Consider the following 23,112-nt stretch of genomic DNA (forward strand, 5'->3'; position numbering starts at 1 on the left):
AAGGTTGTATTAGTAAACATTATCGAATGTATTAACTAACATTTTCAGCATTTATTATTTGTTGTTAATGCTAGTTAGTGTAAATACGTTATTCATGTTGGTGCATTAACTAATGTTACCTGTTTAAATGTTTGATTAACAAAAATGTATTAATAAATGCTGAAATTAACATAAACTAAGATTACTAAATGCTGTAGAAGTATTGTTTATTGAAAGTTCATGTTAGCTAATGCATTAATAAATAAAATCTTATTGTAAAGTGTTACCTAATTATAAATGAGAAAATTCATCGATTTTACTATGCATCACTTTAAGTGAACACACATATTTTTAGCATTATTTTATATACAATAATATAAACATTAGAAAAAATATAGCAGGAAAATATCTGATTAAGTGTTAATAAAAGAACGTATATGTTCAGTGTATTTTATTTCAGCCTTGAATAACAACATAGCCTCACTGTATAAGGCTGGTTAAGTGCATTAAAGTGATTTAAACCTCCTGAAAGCAACTACATACATGTATTTACAATAGCACCTGCCATGAAGAGAAAAATCAATGGCTCTTACCTTGGGCGTTAAGAGTGCATAAAGAGCACACTCAGCCTAAAATAGACTGACGCATACTTTTTCAAAAAGCAAAAATGTGGATGGAATTATAATTCATTAGAACCGCATAAGGTATATTTACACACTTAAAGAGAAAAAAACAGAGAGTACATCTTCATTATCCATGATAAAGAAATCTGTAAATCTAACTTTATGCCAGAGTAAAATCAGAGCCAATGTGCTATGTTGTGTTAACTACCAAAAATGTACATTTACGTTTAGCAGATACTTTTATTATCCAAAGCGACTTACAACAATTAGGGAAAAAAAATGAAGCAATTTATCACATGAAGACAATAATAGAAGAAGTGCTTACACCAAGTTCACCATGCCAAAACAATAATTGTTTTTACAGTATAGTTTACCCAATATTAAAAACTCTGTAATCATATAATTTTTATGTTCTGCTAAACACAAATTAAAAAAATAAAAAACTGTTTGTGAAAAAATCTGGGGCACCACTGACTTCCATTATTTTTTAATTATTTTTTCCATTACTTACTTGAGGGTAAGTAAATTATCTTCAATGATCAAAACTATCCTGTTAAAAAGACACAAATTCCATTTCTTAAAAGATTCATATCTGTATATTTAAAGGCATGCTTTCAGACAATAGATAAAAAAAACACAGGCTGAATCTGAAACATCATAAAGAGCACACTATCCTGATGAACTTTGGAGGAACTTAACAAAAAGAGCATGTCCTTTTGACTTTAAACATTTTCAATTACATTTGATTATTTTGAAAGTCGAAAAACAGACTGGGTCTGGCCATTGTATTGTCAGGGTACAGAATACAATACAATATAGGAAATGCCTAAATTGACTCATCAAAGCACTTCAACAGCAAACAGTCCCAGTGCAGCGTGTCACTTGAACATTTTGGAGTGTTTCACTTGCTTTATAAATATATCCATATGTGAGCATTTGCTGTTGAAGCAGAATTTATATTAAATGCAATGCTTTGGAAAATCTCATTCATGTGGAAATGAGCAAACATATCCACCTCTGCAACACGAATATCATCGTGCTATGGCCTGCTGTAATTTGAGTGCCGGTTGACACACGGTTCAGTGGGAAGGGACAGGACAGTGCAGACATTGTCTTTTTTCTCTAGCCTTTGGCTAGGTGCTGGACTCCGGCGAGTTTGTGGTTTGGTCATGTATTCCTGCATGGTTCTTCTGACAGAACCAGAGAGCTGAATACAGAGCATATCCATGACGTAGTTCTTGTAACATGACCGTAGGAAATTTCACATTTATGATTCACCAAACTGGAAATGTTTTAAAAGACATATGCAGGATTGCACAGGATATATTGAGCATGTGCTGAACTCAAGGGTGTGGTGTGGCTTCAAAGCTTTCAAAAGAGTGATGGATGCATTTTTCAAATTGGCTGTTTTGAAAGTTATGCAAATAAAAAAGAATTGTCATGTGCACCTGAGATGTCGTTCTTATATCTAAGAATAAGTTCTTTTTGTTAGACACCATAGAATATGAATGGCAATGACAATCTGAATGATCTGCTGGTTTCTAACCAGAGCAGCATTATTTGGTTGTCTGAATGATGTGAGCTGCATTTCATTTATAAATAATCCACTAAAACTTTGCAGATTATTAAATGGTTGATTTTATCTTTTGGTGAGTTTATTTACAGTGTTTTTAATTAACGGACATGTTAACTAATGGAAATAGGGACATTATTTACTCACCCTTACCAAAACTGTATGGCTTTTCTCCATTTTCACAGGTTTTCACGTTTTCACAGATTCAGACAAACATGAATGGTGACCCAAATCAGCAAAAGTTACTCAAACAAAAAACTAAACATCTGGAAAAAAATAAAAGAAGTCCAGAGAGTAAAAATGTGATACTCTTTCTGCTGAAAGGGCAGTGACTTTTGTTGTAAGATTTTCATGCAAGCACACAAAACAGGGTCAGATATGAATACCAAAGGGTATTTACATACAGCTTGTGTAATTTGCATATTTATAGCATTAACGTACCATGAAAACCAAAAATATTTTTTAAAAACATGATGTACATTAGCATTTAACAAATTATTTCACTACAAAGAAGACACTGAGGGGGCGTGTACACAAAAGCGTTTATGTCGGCAGACAGCGTATGTTTTTCATTGTTTCCTATGGAAGCGCCAAGCACCAGCAGCTGGCACTTTTTTCAGCGCCTTCCAATCACAGTGAAGGAGGGGCGGGAAAAATATCAAGCGCCAGCAGCTGGCATTTTTTTCAGTGCCTTCCAATCACAGTGGAGGAGGGGCGGGACAAATATCACAACAACCAAACGGTACATCGTTCAAGGACTGATAAACAAAGCAGAAGTATCAAGTACCAGGTGTCTGTCTGGCTTTTCGTCCGTTTAAATGCTTTGGTGTACACTCCCCCTAAATGACTTGCACACTGTAAAAAGATTTGTTGGTTCAACTTAAAAAGTAAGTTACCTGGTTGCCTTAAAATGATAGGTTTATGGTTTAAAAGTGTAAAAATGTGTTAAAGCAAGCAGGTAATTTACTTTTTTAAGTGACTTCTGTGCAGACCATCAAATTAATCTGCAATTCGTTTTAGTGAATCATTTTTTTACGCAATAAACAAAAAGTGATTTTATTGGATTTTCCAATGGCACACATAAGAGAGATTTAATTGGTTGCAAATATGTGCATAAAAACAGCTACATCCCAACATTGATTCTGTCTATAAACAAAATTTTATCCTTCTGTGCAGCAAGAAAATACCTCCGAGAGCAAACACAATGCACAGAACTTTATTATAACGGGCTTCTGACGTATTATGCAAATAAATATGATCTTATTAAAAACTCTGATGAAAATAATATACAGAGTTCCCACTGTCTACATTTAACACACCAACAAAATTTTGACAGGAAAGGCCAAAGAATAATCTAAGTAGTATAACATTTCTACAAACACCTCCCCATGAACCATAAAATTATACATCGTGCATATAGGCATTTAAAAATCTGTTTTTGTATTTGAGAATATTAAGGTGAAATGTTCAATAAAGCGAAATAAGCATTAGATGGCATGTTTTGTGTAGCAGCATGAAGTATAAAATATGTTATTAATATGTTATAAAACATGAAATTTAAGGTTCATTTAATTTTCTTAAAGGCAGCTATCGGGTGCCTGTTTGTGATTTTGGTCTTTTCCATCTCAGAGGTCTATAGAGTTCATACAATTTCACGACTTCAATTACATTCTTTGAACTACAAAAAGATGTTCTGCTGTCCCACATTTTCACGATTATATAAAAAGGGATTCATTCCATAAAATGGTGATACCTGGGAGATGACATCATTCAACCATTTCTACAGTATGCGTAGAGGGATGACATTAAAGTAAGCAAAGCCAAATCTGCAAACTTCACATCTGAAGGCTACGTACTTCATGTTACTAACATTATGTTGAAAATTAAAAGACAGAAAGAAAGTGTTGACATTTTAAGCCTAAACTGCCTCTTTATAGTAACTTATCACATTCCTATCATAATTCAATAAGCTCTTTGTTTTTTTAAGGGCCTTGCACCTTGAAAATAAATTGACAAGATTAACACCTCCATGCTAAAACAATTAAACCACATTAATTTAATCAGAAAATAAAACGTTCTGAAACATTTGAAAATCTCTATTGGACTTTGCTTTGCTAGAAAACTTGTGGCCAATTTATATATACACCTTTACTTTTATTACTACCTTTCAAAGTAGCAGTCTTATTAATGAGACACAAGCAATACAAAGCCCTTCACATGGCTAGGAGAACATCCATCACGTGGAAAGAAATGAATAGCTGTTCTCCGAGTCACTCTTTCTGGTTTTTGCCAGTCAGATGAGTGTGGACCACCATGTGCAACTCAAAACCTCTCTCTTATTCCCTCCTGGAAAGCACTCGGCCAAAACGTGAGCATCACTCACAAAGAGGTCACATGCCGCTGAGCGCGTGGCACACGTTTCCCTGTGTCCCAGGCTCTCACTTTTCTTTCAGTCTCTCAGCTTCACTGATCCTTTTACCTCACGTTCTCTATCTGTCAAGCTGTTTGTCTCTCTCACTTGATGATTTCAGGGTGTGCCTTGTCTGTGAGTGCGGGCGAGTGGTAAAATACATTACAATCTAAGCGGACAACAAACTGTAATTCCTAAAAAGTCAAACAGTATCAGTTCAAATTACAAAACTTGATACTGATACTGTATATATTTATGAAGAGTTTGGTTTCAGAACGCGATAAATGCCATTTTTGCACCCAAATCATTGCACCCAAATCATTAGATAGATAGATGGATAGATAGTTAGATAGATACTTTATTAAAAATCCTATATCCGCCGTGTTATTCTGTCATCTTTTCTCCCTTTTTCCCCAAAACTCCTTTTCTGCAGAATGCAATAAATCCGTGTAACAAATCACAGCGCACCATTCCACGCATTGTAAACAACAATGGCGGCGAGGAATATACACAGAGTCCTAGTTTTCCTCATCTACTTTGTACTTTGTGATCAACAAACAAACAAAAACAAAATAATACTTTTGATGGCATTGATAAACCTGTGGTGGTTTTGTGGTGAAGAAGAAACGTAAGCCATCAAAATCAAATAATTTACGAGAGAGGCACTCGGGAGACGGAAAAATGCCGTCTGTTGCTTGATCTCACACGACAGCATCAAGCTTCTGTCATGCTAACACATTGACCCCAGGGAATCGTATGAAAAACTTTTCATTATTTTACTCCAAGTCAATGAAAATCGAGCAGGACCAAAACATTTTACAGCTGATCGCTGTCAAAAAAGTTGAGCAACGACGTCCTAAGCATGATAGCAGCAATGAGAGTGTTCTTAATATGACAAAGTAAGTGTTTTGATTAATGCCATTGATGTTTCTTTTTTTTATCAGTGATACCACTAATCAACTAAATGAATATAACATGGCAAAGATTAATGCACATTTATATATTGATTCAATAGGTTTATAGCATTTTGAAAATAAAAACTTGTAATGGATTTATTGCATTTTGCAGAAAAAAAAATTCTATACAAATTTTTTATAATAAATCTTTGAAAATCTAATTATAGATTTGAATTTTTAATGTTATTTTAACCTTAAGATGCTATGTGAAAGTTTGTAACAGAAAATAGTGGTTTTCATCTTGTCACTTTCTTTGTATAGAAAACACATTTTTACCAAAATTATTCAAAATGTATTTATTGCGTTTTGGAACCAAATTCTTCATATATACACTCCTGAACAAAATCTTATGACCAGGGGAAGATTACAAGTATGCACATTTTGTGCTGGTGGACCGTAGCTTTAAAATGCCAAAAGAAGAAACAGGAGCAAGAGACAAAAATAAAGAGTAGAACATTTATTGAAAACTGCATTTGGACTCAAACAAGCTGTTTATCAGCTAATCAAAGGTTTAAGACCAAACACAGCAGAATTAAAAGTGCATGTCAAAAAATGACTCAGTAGTGAGTAACCCCAATGTCTTGTTGATCACTTAAAACACTGATCCAAAGCCCCATGTCAATGGGTTTCTGATCGGTTTGGTTACAAACGTTCCTCAAAATATCTTTCTTTGTGTTCATAAGAAGAAAGAAATTTAAACAGGTTTGTAACAACATGAGAGTGAATAAAATATGAATTTTCATTTTTGGGTGAACTGTCCCTTTAAAGCTCTGAATTGGATTTAAGACTGCAAACCACATCTAATATAAAGACAGAATTTAACAACTTCTATACGTTAATTTGACCTCATAAGATTCATAGACAACATTTCCTTAAGGTAAAGCAGCTCCTTTCACCGACAATAAAAAAAAAACAAAGCTTAACACTGAAAAGGACTAAAAAAGCTCCTTGTTTATATTATTATTGTTTGTTTTGACAATGAATTTAACTGGGTTAGTCAAGACTTATACATTTCGTAAATGTTGTATGATGGCAATATAACGATGACGTGCACAATCTTTGTGTAGAAAAACACTGCAGAGAAAACTAACAATAAAAACCTAACCATGTCCCATTAAGGATCATTTTCTGAATGTGTGTATCATCGTGTTCTGTGATATGATACACAATTTCCATAAAGAAGCAGACGGTCCTTGCTTTCCAGTAGCTTTGTATCCAGGCAACGATAACTGCAGTAAGTTGAATCGGACCGGAGGGTTAAATTAACAGCAAATGCACCATGTATTGTGTTTCCTTATTGCATTGACCTAATTCTTTCGACTAAATGGATTGGATTTCAAGATTGTAGATATCTGATTTATTTTCTGTCATATGTAACATGTCAAATGTTTGCATCATATAATGGAACAGGCAGAAAATAAATAATATTTGGACATACAAACAAATTATGCTACTGTATAATGTTTAAAAGTATAAAATGACTGATAATGTTTTGACCTAATGTCAAACATTGATGGAGGGGTTGCTATATATTTTCCTCAGAAGTGCAGAGCTGAATGAGGTGAGAAGTTCAAGACATGGATAAACTTGCAGATTTTATTTGGCTCCAAATGGTCAGAGGTCTTGTCTTTGTTATAAACAATTGTTTTGTAACCATGTAATTTATTGGAGCAATCCTGTAGCAAAAATATCACGAATATATGCGTCCTCTAGCAATGTCACAGCTTAATTTTGTCTCTTAAAATGACAACACTTTCTGTGTAACCCTAAAATGTATCCATGTCTGTATACCTTGAAAACAATTTAGTAATAACTTTATTAATAATTTGATGCAGTTCACTTACATTCTAAAATATAACATAAAAAATATAATATTAGAAATAATTGCAAATATATGAATGTACATCTAGTAAACACTATTCACTTAAAAAAAAGGTGTATGAGCCCAACCCGTTGGGTTATAATTTATCCTATGCTGGGTTGTTTCAACCCAAAATGCTTGGTCAAATATAATAATTTTCTGGGTAAATTTAACCCAACAGCAGGGTTTGTCTCTTTTTGATCAAACCCTGGGTCGAAAATAAACCTAGCATTTTTTAGAGTCTAAATATTTTGGGTTATTTTCAGCTTAGCGTTGCATGGGTCAAAAAGGGACGAACCCAAAACGTTGGGTTGTAATTTAACCTATGCTGGGTGGGTTGCTTTAACCCAAAATGCTGGGTTGTTTTAACCCATTGTTGGGTTAAATATATACATTTTCTGGGTAAATTTAACCCAGCGGCTGGGTTTGTTCCTTTTTCACCCAATGCTGGCTCGAAAATAAACCTAGCATTTTTTAGAGTAAATTTTTTTGGGTTATTTTAAGCATAGCGTTGCATGGGTCAAAAAAAGGGACAAACCCAAAATGTTGGGTTGTAATTTAATCTACTGTATGCTGGGTTGCTGTAACTCAAAATGCTGGGTTGTTTGAAATTCAAATGTTATTTCATATAAACATTTTCTGTGTAAATTTAACCCAACAGCTGGGTTTGTTTCTTTTTCACCCAACACTGGCTTGAAAATAACCCAAACCCAGTATTTTTTAGAGTGTTGAAGCCCATGAAAACCATTTGTAATAAAAGTTGGCAATTAGAAGTTTCAAGCTGAAACTAAAATTCACTTCATAGGTCAGATTATTTCACTGTTTATTAAATGTCAAGTCACTTTTTTTGGAAAACAAACAAGCAAACAAGCAATCTGAACAATGCACAAAACGTACAGAAATATCAACAGACGTGATTTCGAGATAATCATGACACAGGTAATAAATTATGATAAATGTGACTTTCTTGCAACAACAAAGTTGGAATTGTTGGTGCTTTGAGATTAAAGGCATACTCACACTATGAAAACCGTTCCATACTAAAGTACACTTGACCATGTTTGACCCCCAAAGTACAGTTTATTTGGCTAGTGTGATCGCTCAATACCGTACAAGGGTGCAGTAAATGCAATTAATGGAGCCTTCGCACTACACTTTTGTTCCATTGGCTTCTATTTATACATATGGGAATGCGTCAGACCAAAAATGCAAACTTGGGCGAAGATATTTCAAGTCTGGTAAACTCCTGTGAATTCATATCATGTGGATATATGTGACAAGTAGAAAACCGTTACATCATGGCGTGACCTCTTCCCCCATTCTATATTCGCAGTAATATCTGAATAATTTTATATATACACTCTAAAAATGGCTGGGCTATTATTGACCCAATGCTGGGTTGTTTTAACCCAACTTCTGGGTTATTATACTGTAAGCCATGGTTTCATAACAACAACCCAACATTGGGTCTTTTTTAACCCAGCATGTGTTTAGTGCAATATTTACCCAACATGAGTAAAAAAATAACCCAGCCATTTTAGAGTGTAATATATTTGCATGCTCAAAGTCAAGTGTGACCGCCCCTTTAGTGTACCCTGGTATGCTTGCGTATGGTATGTGTGGTACGGTTCATTTTAGTTGTGGGGTTTTGGTTCTTTATTACACATATCACACTTTCAGTTTTCTTCAAAAAAGATGTATATTTTAAATGATGCAAGTGTGAGCGCAGACCAGCATGGGAGTGCGGGTGGGGGACAATCGTACTCGGGTACGGTTCGGTAGGGTGAAGTATAATGTGACTGCGCCCTAAATCACTGTGGGTTACGGGACAGATAACCAAAATCCTCATGGTTCATAAGGAAAATGGCAATTAAGATGTTTGGTTTTCATAGAGGAGCAGAAAATGCACATGCAGGCATCACTTACAGTCCAGCTCTAGAACGGCTCTGACAGCATGACTTAATTCTTTAGCTTCCAATGCAAGAGCAGACGCTGTCAAAACTGCGTTTCTTCCTCCTCGAGAAGCCATAGTCTGAGAATCACTTGGAGAACTGAAAGACAAAAGATCAATTTTCTTAAAGTCTGTGTAAAGTGATAAAGTCATACCACAGAAAAATGTGTTATTAAAGGGATAGTTCGGCCAAAAATTATATTAAACCCATGATTTACTCACCCCTAAGCTGTCCGAGTTGCATATGTCCATCGTTTTTCAGACAAACACATTTTCGGAAATTTTAAAAAATGTTTTAGATCTTTTAGTTGATTAAATGTAATCTTACGGGGTCCACCCATAGTCCATGACCTTCAAGTCCAAAAAAAGTGCGTCCATCCTTCACAAAATAAATCAAAACGGCTCCAGGATGATAAACAAAGGTCTTCTGAGGGTAATCCGCGCGGTGTTGTTGTAGAAATATCCATATTTAAAACTTTATTAACGAAAATAACTACCTTCCGGTAGCGCCGCCATCTTAGACTCCTCTGTATTCAGGAGAGAGTATTAGCGTAGTATACACACTTTTCTTGACGTATGACAAATTCGGAGGGCTGGGGCACAGAGCAGCAGCAGAGTAACCTCCGTAGGCTGCGTAAGCTCTCATCCTGAATGCGGACGCGACTAAGATGGCGGCGCTACCGGAAGGTAGTTATTTACATTAATAAAGTTTTAAATATGGATATTTCTACAACAACACCGCGCGGATCACCCTCAGAAGACCTTTGTTTATCATCATCGTTTGGATTTAATATGTGAAGGATGGATGCAGATTTTTTGGACTTGAAGGTCGTGGAGCCTGTAACATTCAATTAATCAACTGAAAGATCTAAAACATTTTCTAAAATATCCGAAAATGTGTTTGTCTGAAAAACGATGGACATATGCAACTCGGACAGCTTGGGGTGAGTAAATCATGGGTTTAATATCATTTTTGGCCGAACTATCCCTTTAATCACCTAGCCCAATTTGAATGTTAAAAGCCACCAAATAAATAAAATATGTTTTCAAAATCTGGGAAAAATAAGCAGCATTCTTATTTTAAGTATGGGAACATGACCCTGCTGTCATTTTTGTGATTTCCAGTTTTCTACATAAACTCATCCTACATAATGTACAGAATATAAAATATATTCTTGATATCTTTAATACTGACTGAGAAAGGCCATATCAAAGTTTGAAATAAACGTGAAATGAATTATTAAAATCAAACTTGAATTTCATATTAAATACAGCCTGAATTTCACAGACAGGGTCACATATGTGTATATACAGTAAGTACTGTACTGTATATGTGTGTATGTGTATATGTTTATGTACACAGAACTGTTAACTGTGTCAGTCTTGTCAGACTATGACTTTCTGTTGACCTGTTATAATAGAAACCGGAGAAAAGTGTGGTCTCAAATGAACAAAGCATACTGGCCAAGTCGGCATAAAAGGGCAGCGCAGCATGACTCTTAATAAAGACTGGACTTTTGAGGAAGGGGCTCTAGACCCACTGACACGGATGGATGAGTGTTACGAAAACATGTTACAAAACTCCCACACTTTTGGGTCATTAGAAGAAAACCGCTACAGTATGAACTGGATCAGACTGATTGAATTATCACATGCACTTGAAACTTATTGAAACTAAGTCTAATTTAAAAAGACTTCAGTAATTAAAAAACAGGGAATGAATGAACATATTATAAGAAGTAGAACGTCTTTTCAATATGGCATATTCTGTATTCTGAGATGTTCTAATGTTATCTGATGGTGAAATAACACATTTTAATTTATCAAATGTCAGTCTATCACCGGTGCTTTTCTAATTATGACTGTTGACTCAATAATCCTGATTTATTAATGACACAATAATATACTCTTAAACAGTGCTTCCGAATCCTTGAGGTTTTAGGCCTTGTCCACACGGACACGGGTATTTTTATAACAATGACTTTTTTTATGCGGTTCGGCCGTTCGTCCACACGCAGTATCACATCACTGAAACCGAACGTTTTTGAAAACCCCTGCCAGGGTGAGTATTTCAAGAAACGCCGGTTGCGGTGTTGTCGTGTAGACCAGCCATTCCCAAACTGTGGTCCGCGGACCACTAGTGGTCCGTGAGGGTACTGCAGGTGGTCCGTGAAAAGGCAAAATAAGAATATGTATATTTTAATATACAAACTCGTTCATATTTTGGGCGAACGTGTACTGCTGCCAAATAAACGTTACTGTGAACTCATTCATTCTGGTGCCTGTGAACGGCACGCTCTCTCAGTTTAACGTCGTTCAATAGGGTGCCAGATTTGTATATTCTTCCAGGCGAAAACCCGACTAAAACACACTGTAAACAGGCCTTAATGTGTAGCGGAAAAAACACCCAATCTGGCAACACCGCCACCACTCGGTGTTCACCAGTCACGCTGCATGCGTCATCACAACAACACAGACGCTGGTGGAATTCCTGCCGCGCAACTCAAATAGTTTAACATTAAATAACATCATATTTGTCCTAAATCGTTAACGATTAACATAGGCTGCTAACGCATATTCCGCATCTTGAAATAGACTTTGACTAAGCTCACGCTATTTAACGTGGACGTGTGGTGTGCAATACCTGCGAGTTGTCAAACACGCAATGCCTCGCAGCGCTTCTCGCCCGGGGTGCGACCCCCACCCAGCTAGCCTTTCAAGGTATGTATAAGCAAATACAAAAATTAAAAGACAGTCAATGCTAATGTAAACCCTGGTTGGATAAGGATTTAAAGTTGGACATGAAGATGAAATCTGACGCATTTAGCTTCAGTGTTAAAACTGATCAAATAATTGCTGTCTGTGGTGGTTCTATATGGGCTATAATGGCAATCATTTAAAAATAATAATATGGGAAAAAATAACTATAAATTTGTTCATTTTTGGAACTGTGACCTAGTTTAACATTTTCAAATATGAACTATGAACTGAACTAGTTCATTTTAAAATTTGTGAACTGTGAACTAAACTAGTTCATGTAGAAAGTGAACTTTCCCAACACTGAGAATATGTATATAAATAATTATGATATAAGGTTAAGAAACCTGTTGTACTGATGTAATGACCAGTTATAGTTTTAGTGCTAGTAAGCCTATTTTGATGTGCAGATTAATTCAGGACTTTGTGTAGACATATTTTATAATAAGTATTATGAGGTGGTCCGCGAAAATTCTTGATTACAAATAGTGGTCCACACACACAAAAAGTTTGAAAACCCCTGGTGTAGACAGTAAAACCGGGTTTTTTGGCTTGCGCCATCACTTTTGTTAGGCTTCTGATTGACCAAGGTGGCTTTACGATTTGAGTTATATCACCGCCTGCTGGTGTGGCATGCTCTTGACAGCGCGTGATCATGTGTTTTTATGTTTTCATGTAGGCGGAGATTTCTTTTAAACCGGAATGTGTGGAGGGGAATTTTTTAACCGCAGGAGGAAAAACTCTGGTAATAATAATAACCGTGTCCGTGTGGACTAGGCCTTAGATGTCTACTTATTTAAAACACGTGATTCAACTTATCAGCCTCCTTCCAAAATGGTAAACATGTCTCCCTAACAAGCTGATAAGTTAAATCAGGTGTGTTAAATAAGGAGACATCTAAAACTTATTGGGAGGGGTTCACTGAGACCACGATTTGGAAGCACTGCACTAGAAAATGCTGGGTTGTTTCAACTCAAAGTTGGGTAAAAAATAGATAAACCAAAATGGTGGGTTTATTAACCTTAAAAATGCCCATATTTGACCCGAACATGGGTTGAGACAACCCTAACATTTTTGAAGATGTATATTAATTATTTTGTTGCTGTCAATCATGGAAGTAGTCGCTACAATAAAAACCAAAGGACTGCAGGGCTGTTTACATCTGATATTAAGATGTGTTTTGGTCAATCTGATCTAACGTGTAAGCACATTTTTTCCTCATCTGTCCTGATTTCTAATGCAAACGCACAGTGTTAGGTATAGGCTATCATTGATAAAACTACAGTGTCTTTTGTTTGTTTAATTTTGCAAGCTTATTTCATCAAATGCTCTTATCCGAGAAAGCTCTTACATATAGAGTACTGTGCAAAAGTCTTAGGCCGCCACCACCACCAGACTTGTTGTTTGAGAAGTTTTAATGTCCATCCATATTTATTTTTCAATCTATTTTATTAAGATACAAACAGAAAATACAGAAAATATGTACCAAAAAATTAAAAATGTAATTATCAGAATTAAATTACTTCTTGGCATCGTCTGTGTTGAGCACTTTCTGAGACTAATTTCTTTAAAATTGGAAATTAGGATTTAATTTTATTTAGGTGTAAGAGATCCTGCAGTTTCCTGCTATTGCTCAAGTGGAAGGGGACTTTACCCTAAAAACTTGACACATCAGTTTACATTTTTATACAGTTTTTAATACTATATACACATTTCATGTATTTTCTGGATGTATTCTATTAAAGAGACTGAGAAACAATTATATATGATCACTATAACATTGCAAAAACAACAATTCTAATTCTGTTATGGTTGCCTAAGACTTTTGCACAGTACTGTACATGTACAAAACTATGTGTAGCATGTTTACTAACAACACAAGAAGTGGTACTCTACATAATATTAATGTACGCCAACTTAAACACGTTTTTTACCCCCATAGAGACCAACCACTCAAGGTAATCAAAACAGGAGCGGTCGAAAGTAAACAAAATATTCAAGGATTCAAACACCGGATGTGAACAGACATGTGTCACTTGTGATCTCATCGACCAAAACAGGGACTAAAATATTACATGAAACATGTACTGTAAAAACCACTGATGCTGCACATTTCTTTTATAGTTTATATAAAAAATACAAACAACATTATTATGCAGAACATAATCTGAATTTGTCAGGGAAAATCCCAAAGTATGCATTGATCACATTGGACAATATACTGAAGACTAGCTGATCTATACATTTTTAGCATTTGATTAAGTATCCCTCAGTGGCCTGCTGTATCTCAGGGTAGACCGATTTATAAAGCACAAGAGATTTAACACCATCTACCATCTCTCAAAAAGAAAAATCATCCATGCTCCAGGTTGCAAATTGCTGACAGTCTTCAATTTGATTCATCGGGACATGTGTAATATTTTCTAGCCCTAATAGATGAAGACACAGCGCCTTCTTCATTCTGTGAAGATGATCATTAGGAGAAAAACAAGGCTCTCCAGATGTGCCGTGCAAGTTGAATCTACAGGAGACCATGTTGATTGGGTCTAATCAACATCACTGCCATAGACAGGTGTTACACTGACCCTACTTTCATTATCTACTCCTGCCTTCTGACCCAAAAGTAAGTCTCTCATAATAGAAAAGAAAGCACCTGTGAGAATCACAACCGACTATCAAAGTTAAAATTGAATGATTCTGTAATGGTCCCTAAAGGAAAAGTCTTCTTGTTATGAATTCAACACAAATTTGTGCTTTTGTTGGGAAAAAACCAAGCTAGATTTAGAAGAATGAAGATGTACATTGATTTTTCTCTTACCTATAACCTTTTGGACAACTTTGATTTTCAGAGAGGAAGTCTTGGACAGCCTGTGGGGTTTTGAAAATGTGGATATTAAAAAAAGTTTGCAGTGTAGTAAAGCGTTTACATTGCACAAAAATGTAACACAATGTGAAATGAAGTGTGTAGTGTTTTGCACAGAGAACTACAAACCCAAAATGTGTAAACGCTGCATTATCAAAACATTGTGCTGATTGATTAAGATAAAAAAAGTGAAAATAGTTTTTAGATGTAAGATTTTTTTAATATATTTTCATGGGTTTAAGAGTTTTTTGTTGCTAATGTAACAATATTGTTTATATGTTCATATATCACCTCCACAAATTGTAGAAGTTTTCCCATAGGGACCTCAAAACTCTTCTTTGCAGTTTCGCTCTTTCGTAGTCGACATTCAAGTATGGCAATCCTCTTTATCAGGTCTTGTAGCTCCTCCTGTATGAACAGTTTATCTTAAGTACATCCATTTGAAAGAAAAAACAGGATCACAGACAAAAAAGATTTGAATAAAATCTATACCTTTCCTATTACAATGGCACTGATCTATCATACTAACTATCTAATCTCATGCAATTTCCAATGTACAATGCTTAGTGAGAACTGCAAAATTATTCTGCCAGCAAATCTAACTTTGGAATTGTTTAATGTGCAACTAATCATAGTAGGGGTGCGCAGGGAAAAACTAACGCCGATTAAGTTGTAACACGGACTGTTTACATTGTTGCACAAGGTTGAGCGTTTTGTTTTTCCGGTATTTTTTTCACGCTGCCAAAAGACGATCTCCCGCAAATTATTGGAAATGTATCATGTTTTCCAGAGAGTTATTGATGAACGAGTGTTTTGGTGGCATGTAAGTAATTTTTTAAATCATATGGTTTTTTTTCGGTTTCTAAGTTGGGTGTGTAAGATACCAAATAATGTCATCTTAATCAGTGTCTTGTTGACTAAAACACAGCATCGTTTTGAAATATGTCTGCAGCTCTTAGCAACTTTTTTGGTGGCCTTGAAAATATTTTGACCCAGCGGGGGTTAATTGTAACGCTGTGTTACAACTAACCCATCAGCACTTACAATATGAAAACCAGTTTACGCCAATGTTAGCATAACTCTTGCTGTTGTTTTAAATAGGCTACACACAAATGATTGCTGGCTGTCAACAAAATAAATTTGCCTGTCTTATCAAAAATCGTGTGTCAAATTTATTTTTGTTAATTTCTTTAATATTGATTGAATAAGGTCACGTCAAAGATTGAAATCATAATAAAATGAATGGCTAAAATCAGACTTTGATGCTCATTATCTCAGAATTTGATTTTGAAACTGTAGTATGATTATTACAGACTGGGTCACATATAAAAAAATTTTTTGTCATAATTGTGCTGCTTTTTCTCACATGTTTAGACATTTGTATCCATTTATAATTGAACTATTGTTAGAAAAGGGCTGGATGAATGAATACAGTGTGGATACCTGTCTATTATAGACAGATATATAAACAATATCCACTTCAAGAATATAGACAAAATAGTATTGAAATATTTGCCTGCAAACTTAATTTTTAGCAAGTGTTACAATTAACCACACCTATGGGGTAAGTTGTAACGTTTGCACTTCAGTCACGTTTGGTGTAATTGTCCAAGAATGGAAAGTACTAGAAACAAACTTCAAATGTTCATTTGTAGCAGAAATGTGTGTGTTGCTTGTGTAAAAATATAATTAATCAAACTCAAATATTTTTGAAGGAGTGGCCAAAACCAAAAAGGGTTAGGTTGTGCCCGCTCTCCCCATATATGTACTGTTATATGATATATTAATTTTTAAAGGGGTCATATTATGAGATTTTCTTAAGGTTGTAAAAAAAGTCTTTGGTGTCCCAAGAGTCCTTATGTGAAGTTTTGCCTTAAAATACCCCACAGATATTTTATTGTAGTATGTTAAAATCCCCATTTTGTAGGTATGAGCAAAAGTACTGATATGAGTATGAGCCGTTTTTGGGTGTGTCCTTTTAAAATGCAAATAAGCCGATGAAACGCAAACACTGATCTCAATGATGGTGGTTTATTGCAGTTAAAACTCAATTGTGTTGTAAGTTATTTTTTTCTCTCTCTCATTCTCTCAGCACGGCAGTGCCGTGGTTGGACAGTGCAGATTAAGGGGTGGTATTATTGTAATTGGCCTTGCTACCTACCTCACAATCTGAACGATCTAATTTTTCACATGCTTGCAGAAAATGGTTTACCAAAACAAAGTTACTGGGTCGTTCTTTTTCATGTTTTCTAGGTTAATAGAAGCACTGGGAACCAAATTATAGCACTTAAACATGGAAAAAGTCAGATTTTCATGATATGTCCCCTTTTGCTCTTTTGTCTTATGTTTTCCAAACAATTAAACAATAGTTTACAAGACAATGTCAATTCTGTCTTCATTTACTTACCCTCACGTACTCAAGTTGTTCCAAAACTGTAAAAATGTCTTATAATAAAATGTTAATAACCAAACAGATCTGGGGCACCATTGACTTCCATTGTATAATTTTTACCTACAATGGAAGTCAATGGTGCCCCAAATCTTCTTGGTTACAAACATTTTTAAACATATTTTAGTAATCATGATGATCTGTAATCATCAGAACAAAGACATTTCTACAGGTTTGGAACAACTTGAGGTAAAGTAATTTTTTTGTTGAACTATCCATTTAAAGCTTAAGTAAAAGCTAATGGTTAGGTTGTAATTTAAGTTGTTATTAATGTTATTTGTATCATCCTTTCCAACAAAATTAATAAATGTACTATTTAGTCACATAAACATAGCATGTTAATGCAGATCAAAAGCCAAATGTCATGACCCAAAGACAGTGACGCTAAACTGACATCAATGTCATTCAAAGTTATTGTGTTGGCTTTAGTAGACTCGGAATACAGAGCGCAAGTCGTATGGAGCACATTTACTGTATGACACTTTCATGATCCTTGCAATTTAAAAGCTTACAGGCCAAGCTCTTGTCAATATAATAAAGTGGCCAGGATATTTTCAAAATTCTTCGGAAAGAAGTTGCATGGAATTAAAACAACACAGAGTGACTGTGCTAAGATGAGAATCATGTGTGCAATAACCAAAAGCAATCTCCACAAAAAAAATAAAATGAATCAGTGTGATAACGCATCTTACAATCGTTTGCTGTTCCTTGTTCAAGGTTGCTAGCCAGAGATTTCAAAAATAACCTCATCAGCCCACGTCACCCTGCAAGTTCATGTTAAAGCCTTCACAGCACATCAGCCCAGTTACTGAATAATACAAAGCAAACAGTGACCTACTTTCTGCAGTATAGGAGAGAGGAAAAACCAGGTCTGGTGCCATGAACGGAGATGGATCGGGAATGCGAAATCAAAACTGGACTACGGTAAAATACCTTGCACTGGCCCGGATTCTCCGCTCTCTGACACTTCATTTCGGCAATCTCAGCCTCCAGCAGGTGGATAACCTCTTCATAGTCCATCTCCATGCCCCGGGCCTGTTTCTGAGCATCCTCTGCCAGATGGATCCGGGTCCGAAGGGATCGGCACTCATCCACTGCAGATTTTGCATCCTGCAACAGGAGAGTTTTACTTTGCTGAGCGTGCAAGTACAGTAAAGCATTGCAACTCTCAGGGGTTCTCCCCCTAACATTGCAAACTCATTATTACACTTGAAAAAAAATGCTTATAGTGTCTAAACCCATCTCTTTACCCCACTCCAGACTTTCAGCATAACAACGCACTGCATCTTATTACTGTACCTGTCTGCCCATTTGCATTTGTTTAAATAGACTTGGAATAGAAGGCACGCACATGCATGTTTCTTTATGTGGGTCTGCTATAGAGATGACAGAACAGGTGTTCGCATGCGTTATTTGGAACCAGAAAAACAGGCTCCTACATAAAGCATGGACCTAAAGATGCATTGGCATTAATGAAAACCACAGCAGTATTGCATCCCGGTCAGTAGAGCTTCAGTCAATAGCAAAGTACAAAGGGACAGAAATTAGGTCGCTGTAATTAAAACAGCATGGCATGGTACAGTAGGTCTCATTAAGTGACATGAAATGCATGGTTAATGCATGAATTAAGAAATACAGGCAAAGCATGGTGTATGGTGGTATAAATGCTTTGAAAACAAAGAGGCCAGATTTTTTTTCATTTGTGGCTGCTTTGAGTGACTTTTACATCAGACTGAACCCATTAAACATACATGTAGATAATTATTAGTACTATTACGTGTCACTCATTTAAAAAACCTATAAACTATGAAAAGAGTTGAGTTAATTACCCATTGAAAAAAATGCACATTAATGAACAAGGATTGACAGATTGAACATTGACTCATATTTAACTGGAGAGAAGTAAATTAGCACTTATTTCCATTTAACATCTATGCATAATGAAGACTTTGACGTCTATTATAAAGATCCTGCATTGGTTACAGCTTATGCAATTTTATTTTACTTGAAATTCAAGGACATAGGAGTTCAGGTGCGAAAGCCTCTAAATGCCACCTCCCTTAAAAATTAGATAATGATATTTACTCTTTGCACGTATACGTTCATGAAATATTTTCCCCTCAGGTCATTCAGAAATACTGGTTTGCTGGTAGACTCCATTAACATTTTGCATTTACAAGAAAATGGGGGTTTTGCATCTGAGCTCTTTATGCACTCTTTAAAAATTTGTATCTTACAGAGAAATATGTAAAACGCCTCATGAGTTCAGAGAAAGCAACATCTAAGCAAAACCTTTTCAATCTGGGTGAAGAAAGTACGAATTGAATGTACTGTAGTATGGTACAATAGTCTTCTCTTTTTTGTGCCTGTAGCTCAGTTCGTACTGGGTGATTCTCACAAAATCCAGACTTAAAGGAATATTCAATTTTCTTAAAAAAAATTCAGATAATTTACTCACCACCATGTCATCCAAAATATTGATGTCTTCCTTTGTTCAGTCGAGAAGAAATTATGTTTCTTGAGGAAAACATTGCAGGATTTTTCTTATTTTAATGGACTTTAATAGAGCCCAACATTTAATACTTAACTCAACACTTAACAGTTTTTTTCAAAGGACTCTAAACGATCCCAAACGAGGCATAAGGATCTTATCTAGCGAAACGATTGTCATTTTTAACAATAAAAATAACAAATATACACTTTTAAACCACAACTTCTCGTCTAGATCCCGTCCTGAAAGCGCCAGCGTGACCTCAAGCAATACGTCATCACGTCAAGAGGTCACGGAGGACGAACGCGAAACTCCGCCCCAGTGTTTACAAGTGTGTTGAAAGAGGACCATTCCGATGTTGTTGTATGTCAACTGATACTAATTAATGTCTTTGTGTCAGTTTATTGTTTACAATGGTCCGCAAATGTGCATTTTATATATGTAACACGTGACCTCCCTACGTCACTACGCATTTACGTTAGGTCACGCAGGAAAGGACCTAGACAAGAAGTTGTGGTTTAAAAGTGCATATTTTTATTTTTCTTGTCAAAAATGACAATCATATTGCTAGATAAGACCCTTATGCCTCGTTTGGGATCATTTATAGACCTTTAAAACTCCGTTGAAAAAAACTGTTACGTGTTGAGTTAAGTGTTTAATGTTGGGCTCTATTAATGTCCATTATAATGAGAAAAATCCTGCAGTGTTTTCCTCAAAAAACATAATTTCTTCTAAACTGAACAAAGAAAGACATCAACATTTTGGATGACATGGTGGTGAGTAAATTATCTGGATTTTTCTTTTAAGAAAATGAAATATTCCTTTAGATGGTGTCTAGCATCAGATTTTATTTTTAAAAGCCCTTGAAGCCAATTCTTTTGCACATACAAGATTAAGGTCTGAACTTCATTATTTTTAGAGGATTTAAAAATATTTCCTATAGAATTATTTACATTTTTTAGATTATCATTACCGCAACTAGCTTCGGAGCTTGTGTCGAGCAATGACAAAAGCAATGACAAACGAAGCTTCCCTTTCTGCTCAGTCACGTGCGCACTTCGCTTTGCATGTCAGAACGTTCGAACCCTAAAGGTTTTTACAGTTATTTGCATTTTTTCACATTTTAGTCCACATAATACTGAATAGATAGTATTGTATGTACATATACTTGTGCGTCTGAACATTATTCAATAAAATACAGTATTGAATCATATGAATATTAATTATCTTATTAATTAATACTGAAATTTTTGCTAGACTTAAATGTGTAAATACATTTATTTTATTGACCATTCACACACATGTTGTCTAAGCTTTATTTGTACATATAATGTCAGTGTCACAGTCAATTATGTCCCTTCCAACTTTTTTTTTAAATATTAGTTCCTCGAGGGCTAAACAATGATTGAAAATTGTTGCGGAGGATGAGAATTATCTTATTATTGTCTCTACATTTACCAATGATCCCCAAATACCACATGTTTCTTTACTGTAAATGTTTATAGTATAACATGCACTGAAGCTTTTTATTTTTTAGATTTTTTTATTATAAATATTTCCATGTCAAAGAACCCAAATCCAGTCATGGACACGTTGCGGTAATAAAAATGTTCCCCTTAAATATGGAGAAAAAAAATTGGTTTGTATGATGTCATTTGAAATCATGTGCAAAATAGTACATGAAGAGATGTTTGTAACTGTATGCTTCTTATTTTGATACTCTTACTTTGCATTTACTTTTTTTTATCAAAATGGTTCATGACACCTCATAAGTCTAATTTCGCGAGAATCACCCTACACCAAATGTACACCCTATATATATATATATATATATAGGGTAGGGTGTAGGGTGATTCTTGCAAAATTAGACTTATGAGGTGTCATGAAGCATTTTGATAAAAAAAAGTAAATGCAAAGTAAGAGTATCAAAATAATAAGCATACTTTAAGCATGTTTTAATTTCCATAAAATTAATACTTAAAAATTTATAATTAATATCGTATAAAATTGTACCTATTATATAATTTATCCTAGAATCAGCTATGTCTGGCTCTCTCCTAAGGGTTTTCCCCCCCTAGGACTTTTCCCGCAGGGTTTTTTTCAACCCCTGGGGCGTCTTCTGACATTACCTTAACTTAGCACCCTCTTATATATGTTACATTATTACTACACTCGCTAGTACAGTTAATCTTAACCGCTGTATTCTGCTGCTTATGTTTACGCTTTTTCTGTGTTTTCCTACATCTATTAATGTAAAGCTGCTTTGAAACAATTAACCAATTGTGAAAAGCGCTATATAAATAAAATTGAATTGAGTTAAATTGAATAAATGTATTTATACTGGATAAAGATACAGCAGCCGCTGTGCTTTGCCGTCTCACACAATAGACAGTGGATGAATTAGCGCACAATAATTTATTCCTTATATTTCAAAGTAGTGCACAAGGCTAAAGACAAAAATAAACACTCTCCATGTTAACCCCAATGTACAGATAAAGCTAAACTTAAGAGCCACACGGACAGTCACGCCTTACAACAGTCATGTCTGCCCTCGCACACGTTTTGCTGTAATTTTCCCAGGATGTGATGCACTGCATGGATGTGATGTAGCCTCACACATCTCTTAAGAGAGGAGGTTTAAAAGCCTGCTGCTACTTAAATGCTGAAAAGCCCATCAGCCTACCTGTAGCTCTAATGGCAGATATAGACGGCAAAGAGTGGGTGGGGGTCAGGAGAGCAGAAAGGATTCAATACAGAACTGAGCTGTAAAGAAACATACAGAGCCTCGGCTTTACACGACGGGGAGCGCCAAACGTGTATTAGTGCTTATATGTCATGAACTGCAGGAGAGTGCTCCAGGAGAGAGCAGCTGTGACTTGTGCTAGATACGAGCAAAGCATTCTGGGGAAAGGGAAGACAGAAGTTGCATTGACCCCTTCACCAAACAAAACGCCACGGGGCATCAGACAGCTGACCAAACATTCTTGTAGGAATCTTTGAGAAATGGCGAGCTAGAATTTTCTCTTGTTTTTATCATCTTATAAGGTCAACCACAAATTGGAGAGGACAAGAGAAGACCAGTACCACCAGTGACACCAGTTGCTGGCTCAGTGTGTGGACAGATTTCTATATTTGTGCAGATCATGTGAGTAATGCTTGAGGAAAAATGATTCAAGAACTAAAAATCTTAGTGTGTGTT

General features: G+C 35.5%; 2 protein-coding genes across 2 annotated transcripts in view; both read right to left on the reverse strand.

Moving 5' to 3' along the window:
• Window positions 1-23,112, reverse strand: part of nat9 (N-acetyltransferase 9) — a 298,893-nt gene that overhangs the window by 249,136 nt on the left and 26,645 nt on the right. The window lies entirely within an intron of this gene.
• stxbp4 (syntaxin binding protein 4) overlaps window positions 8,180-23,112 on the reverse strand; it is a 33,659-nt gene continuing 18,726 nt past the window's right edge. Inside the window, exons 17-20 of the mRNA XM_065262883.2 lie at window positions 18,356-18,532; window positions 15,265-15,381; window positions 14,929-14,978; window positions 8,180-9,453 (exon numbers count right to left, since the gene is read on the reverse strand). Of these exons, the coding sequence (XP_065118955.1) occupies window positions 9,321-9,453; window positions 14,929-14,978; window positions 15,265-15,381; window positions 18,356-18,532 (477 nt within the window). The 3' untranslated portion in view covers window positions 8,180-9,320. The remainder of the gene's footprint in view (window positions 9,454-14,928; window positions 14,979-15,264; window positions 15,382-18,355; window positions 18,533-23,112) is intronic.

This window comes from Paramisgurnus dabryanus, chromosome 1, assembly GCF_030506205.2.
Source record: "Paramisgurnus dabryanus chromosome 1, PD_genome_1.1, whole genome shotgun sequence".
In the NCBI taxonomy this organism is placed as follows: Eukaryota; Metazoa; Chordata; class Actinopteri; order Cypriniformes; family Cobitidae; genus Paramisgurnus; species Paramisgurnus dabryanus.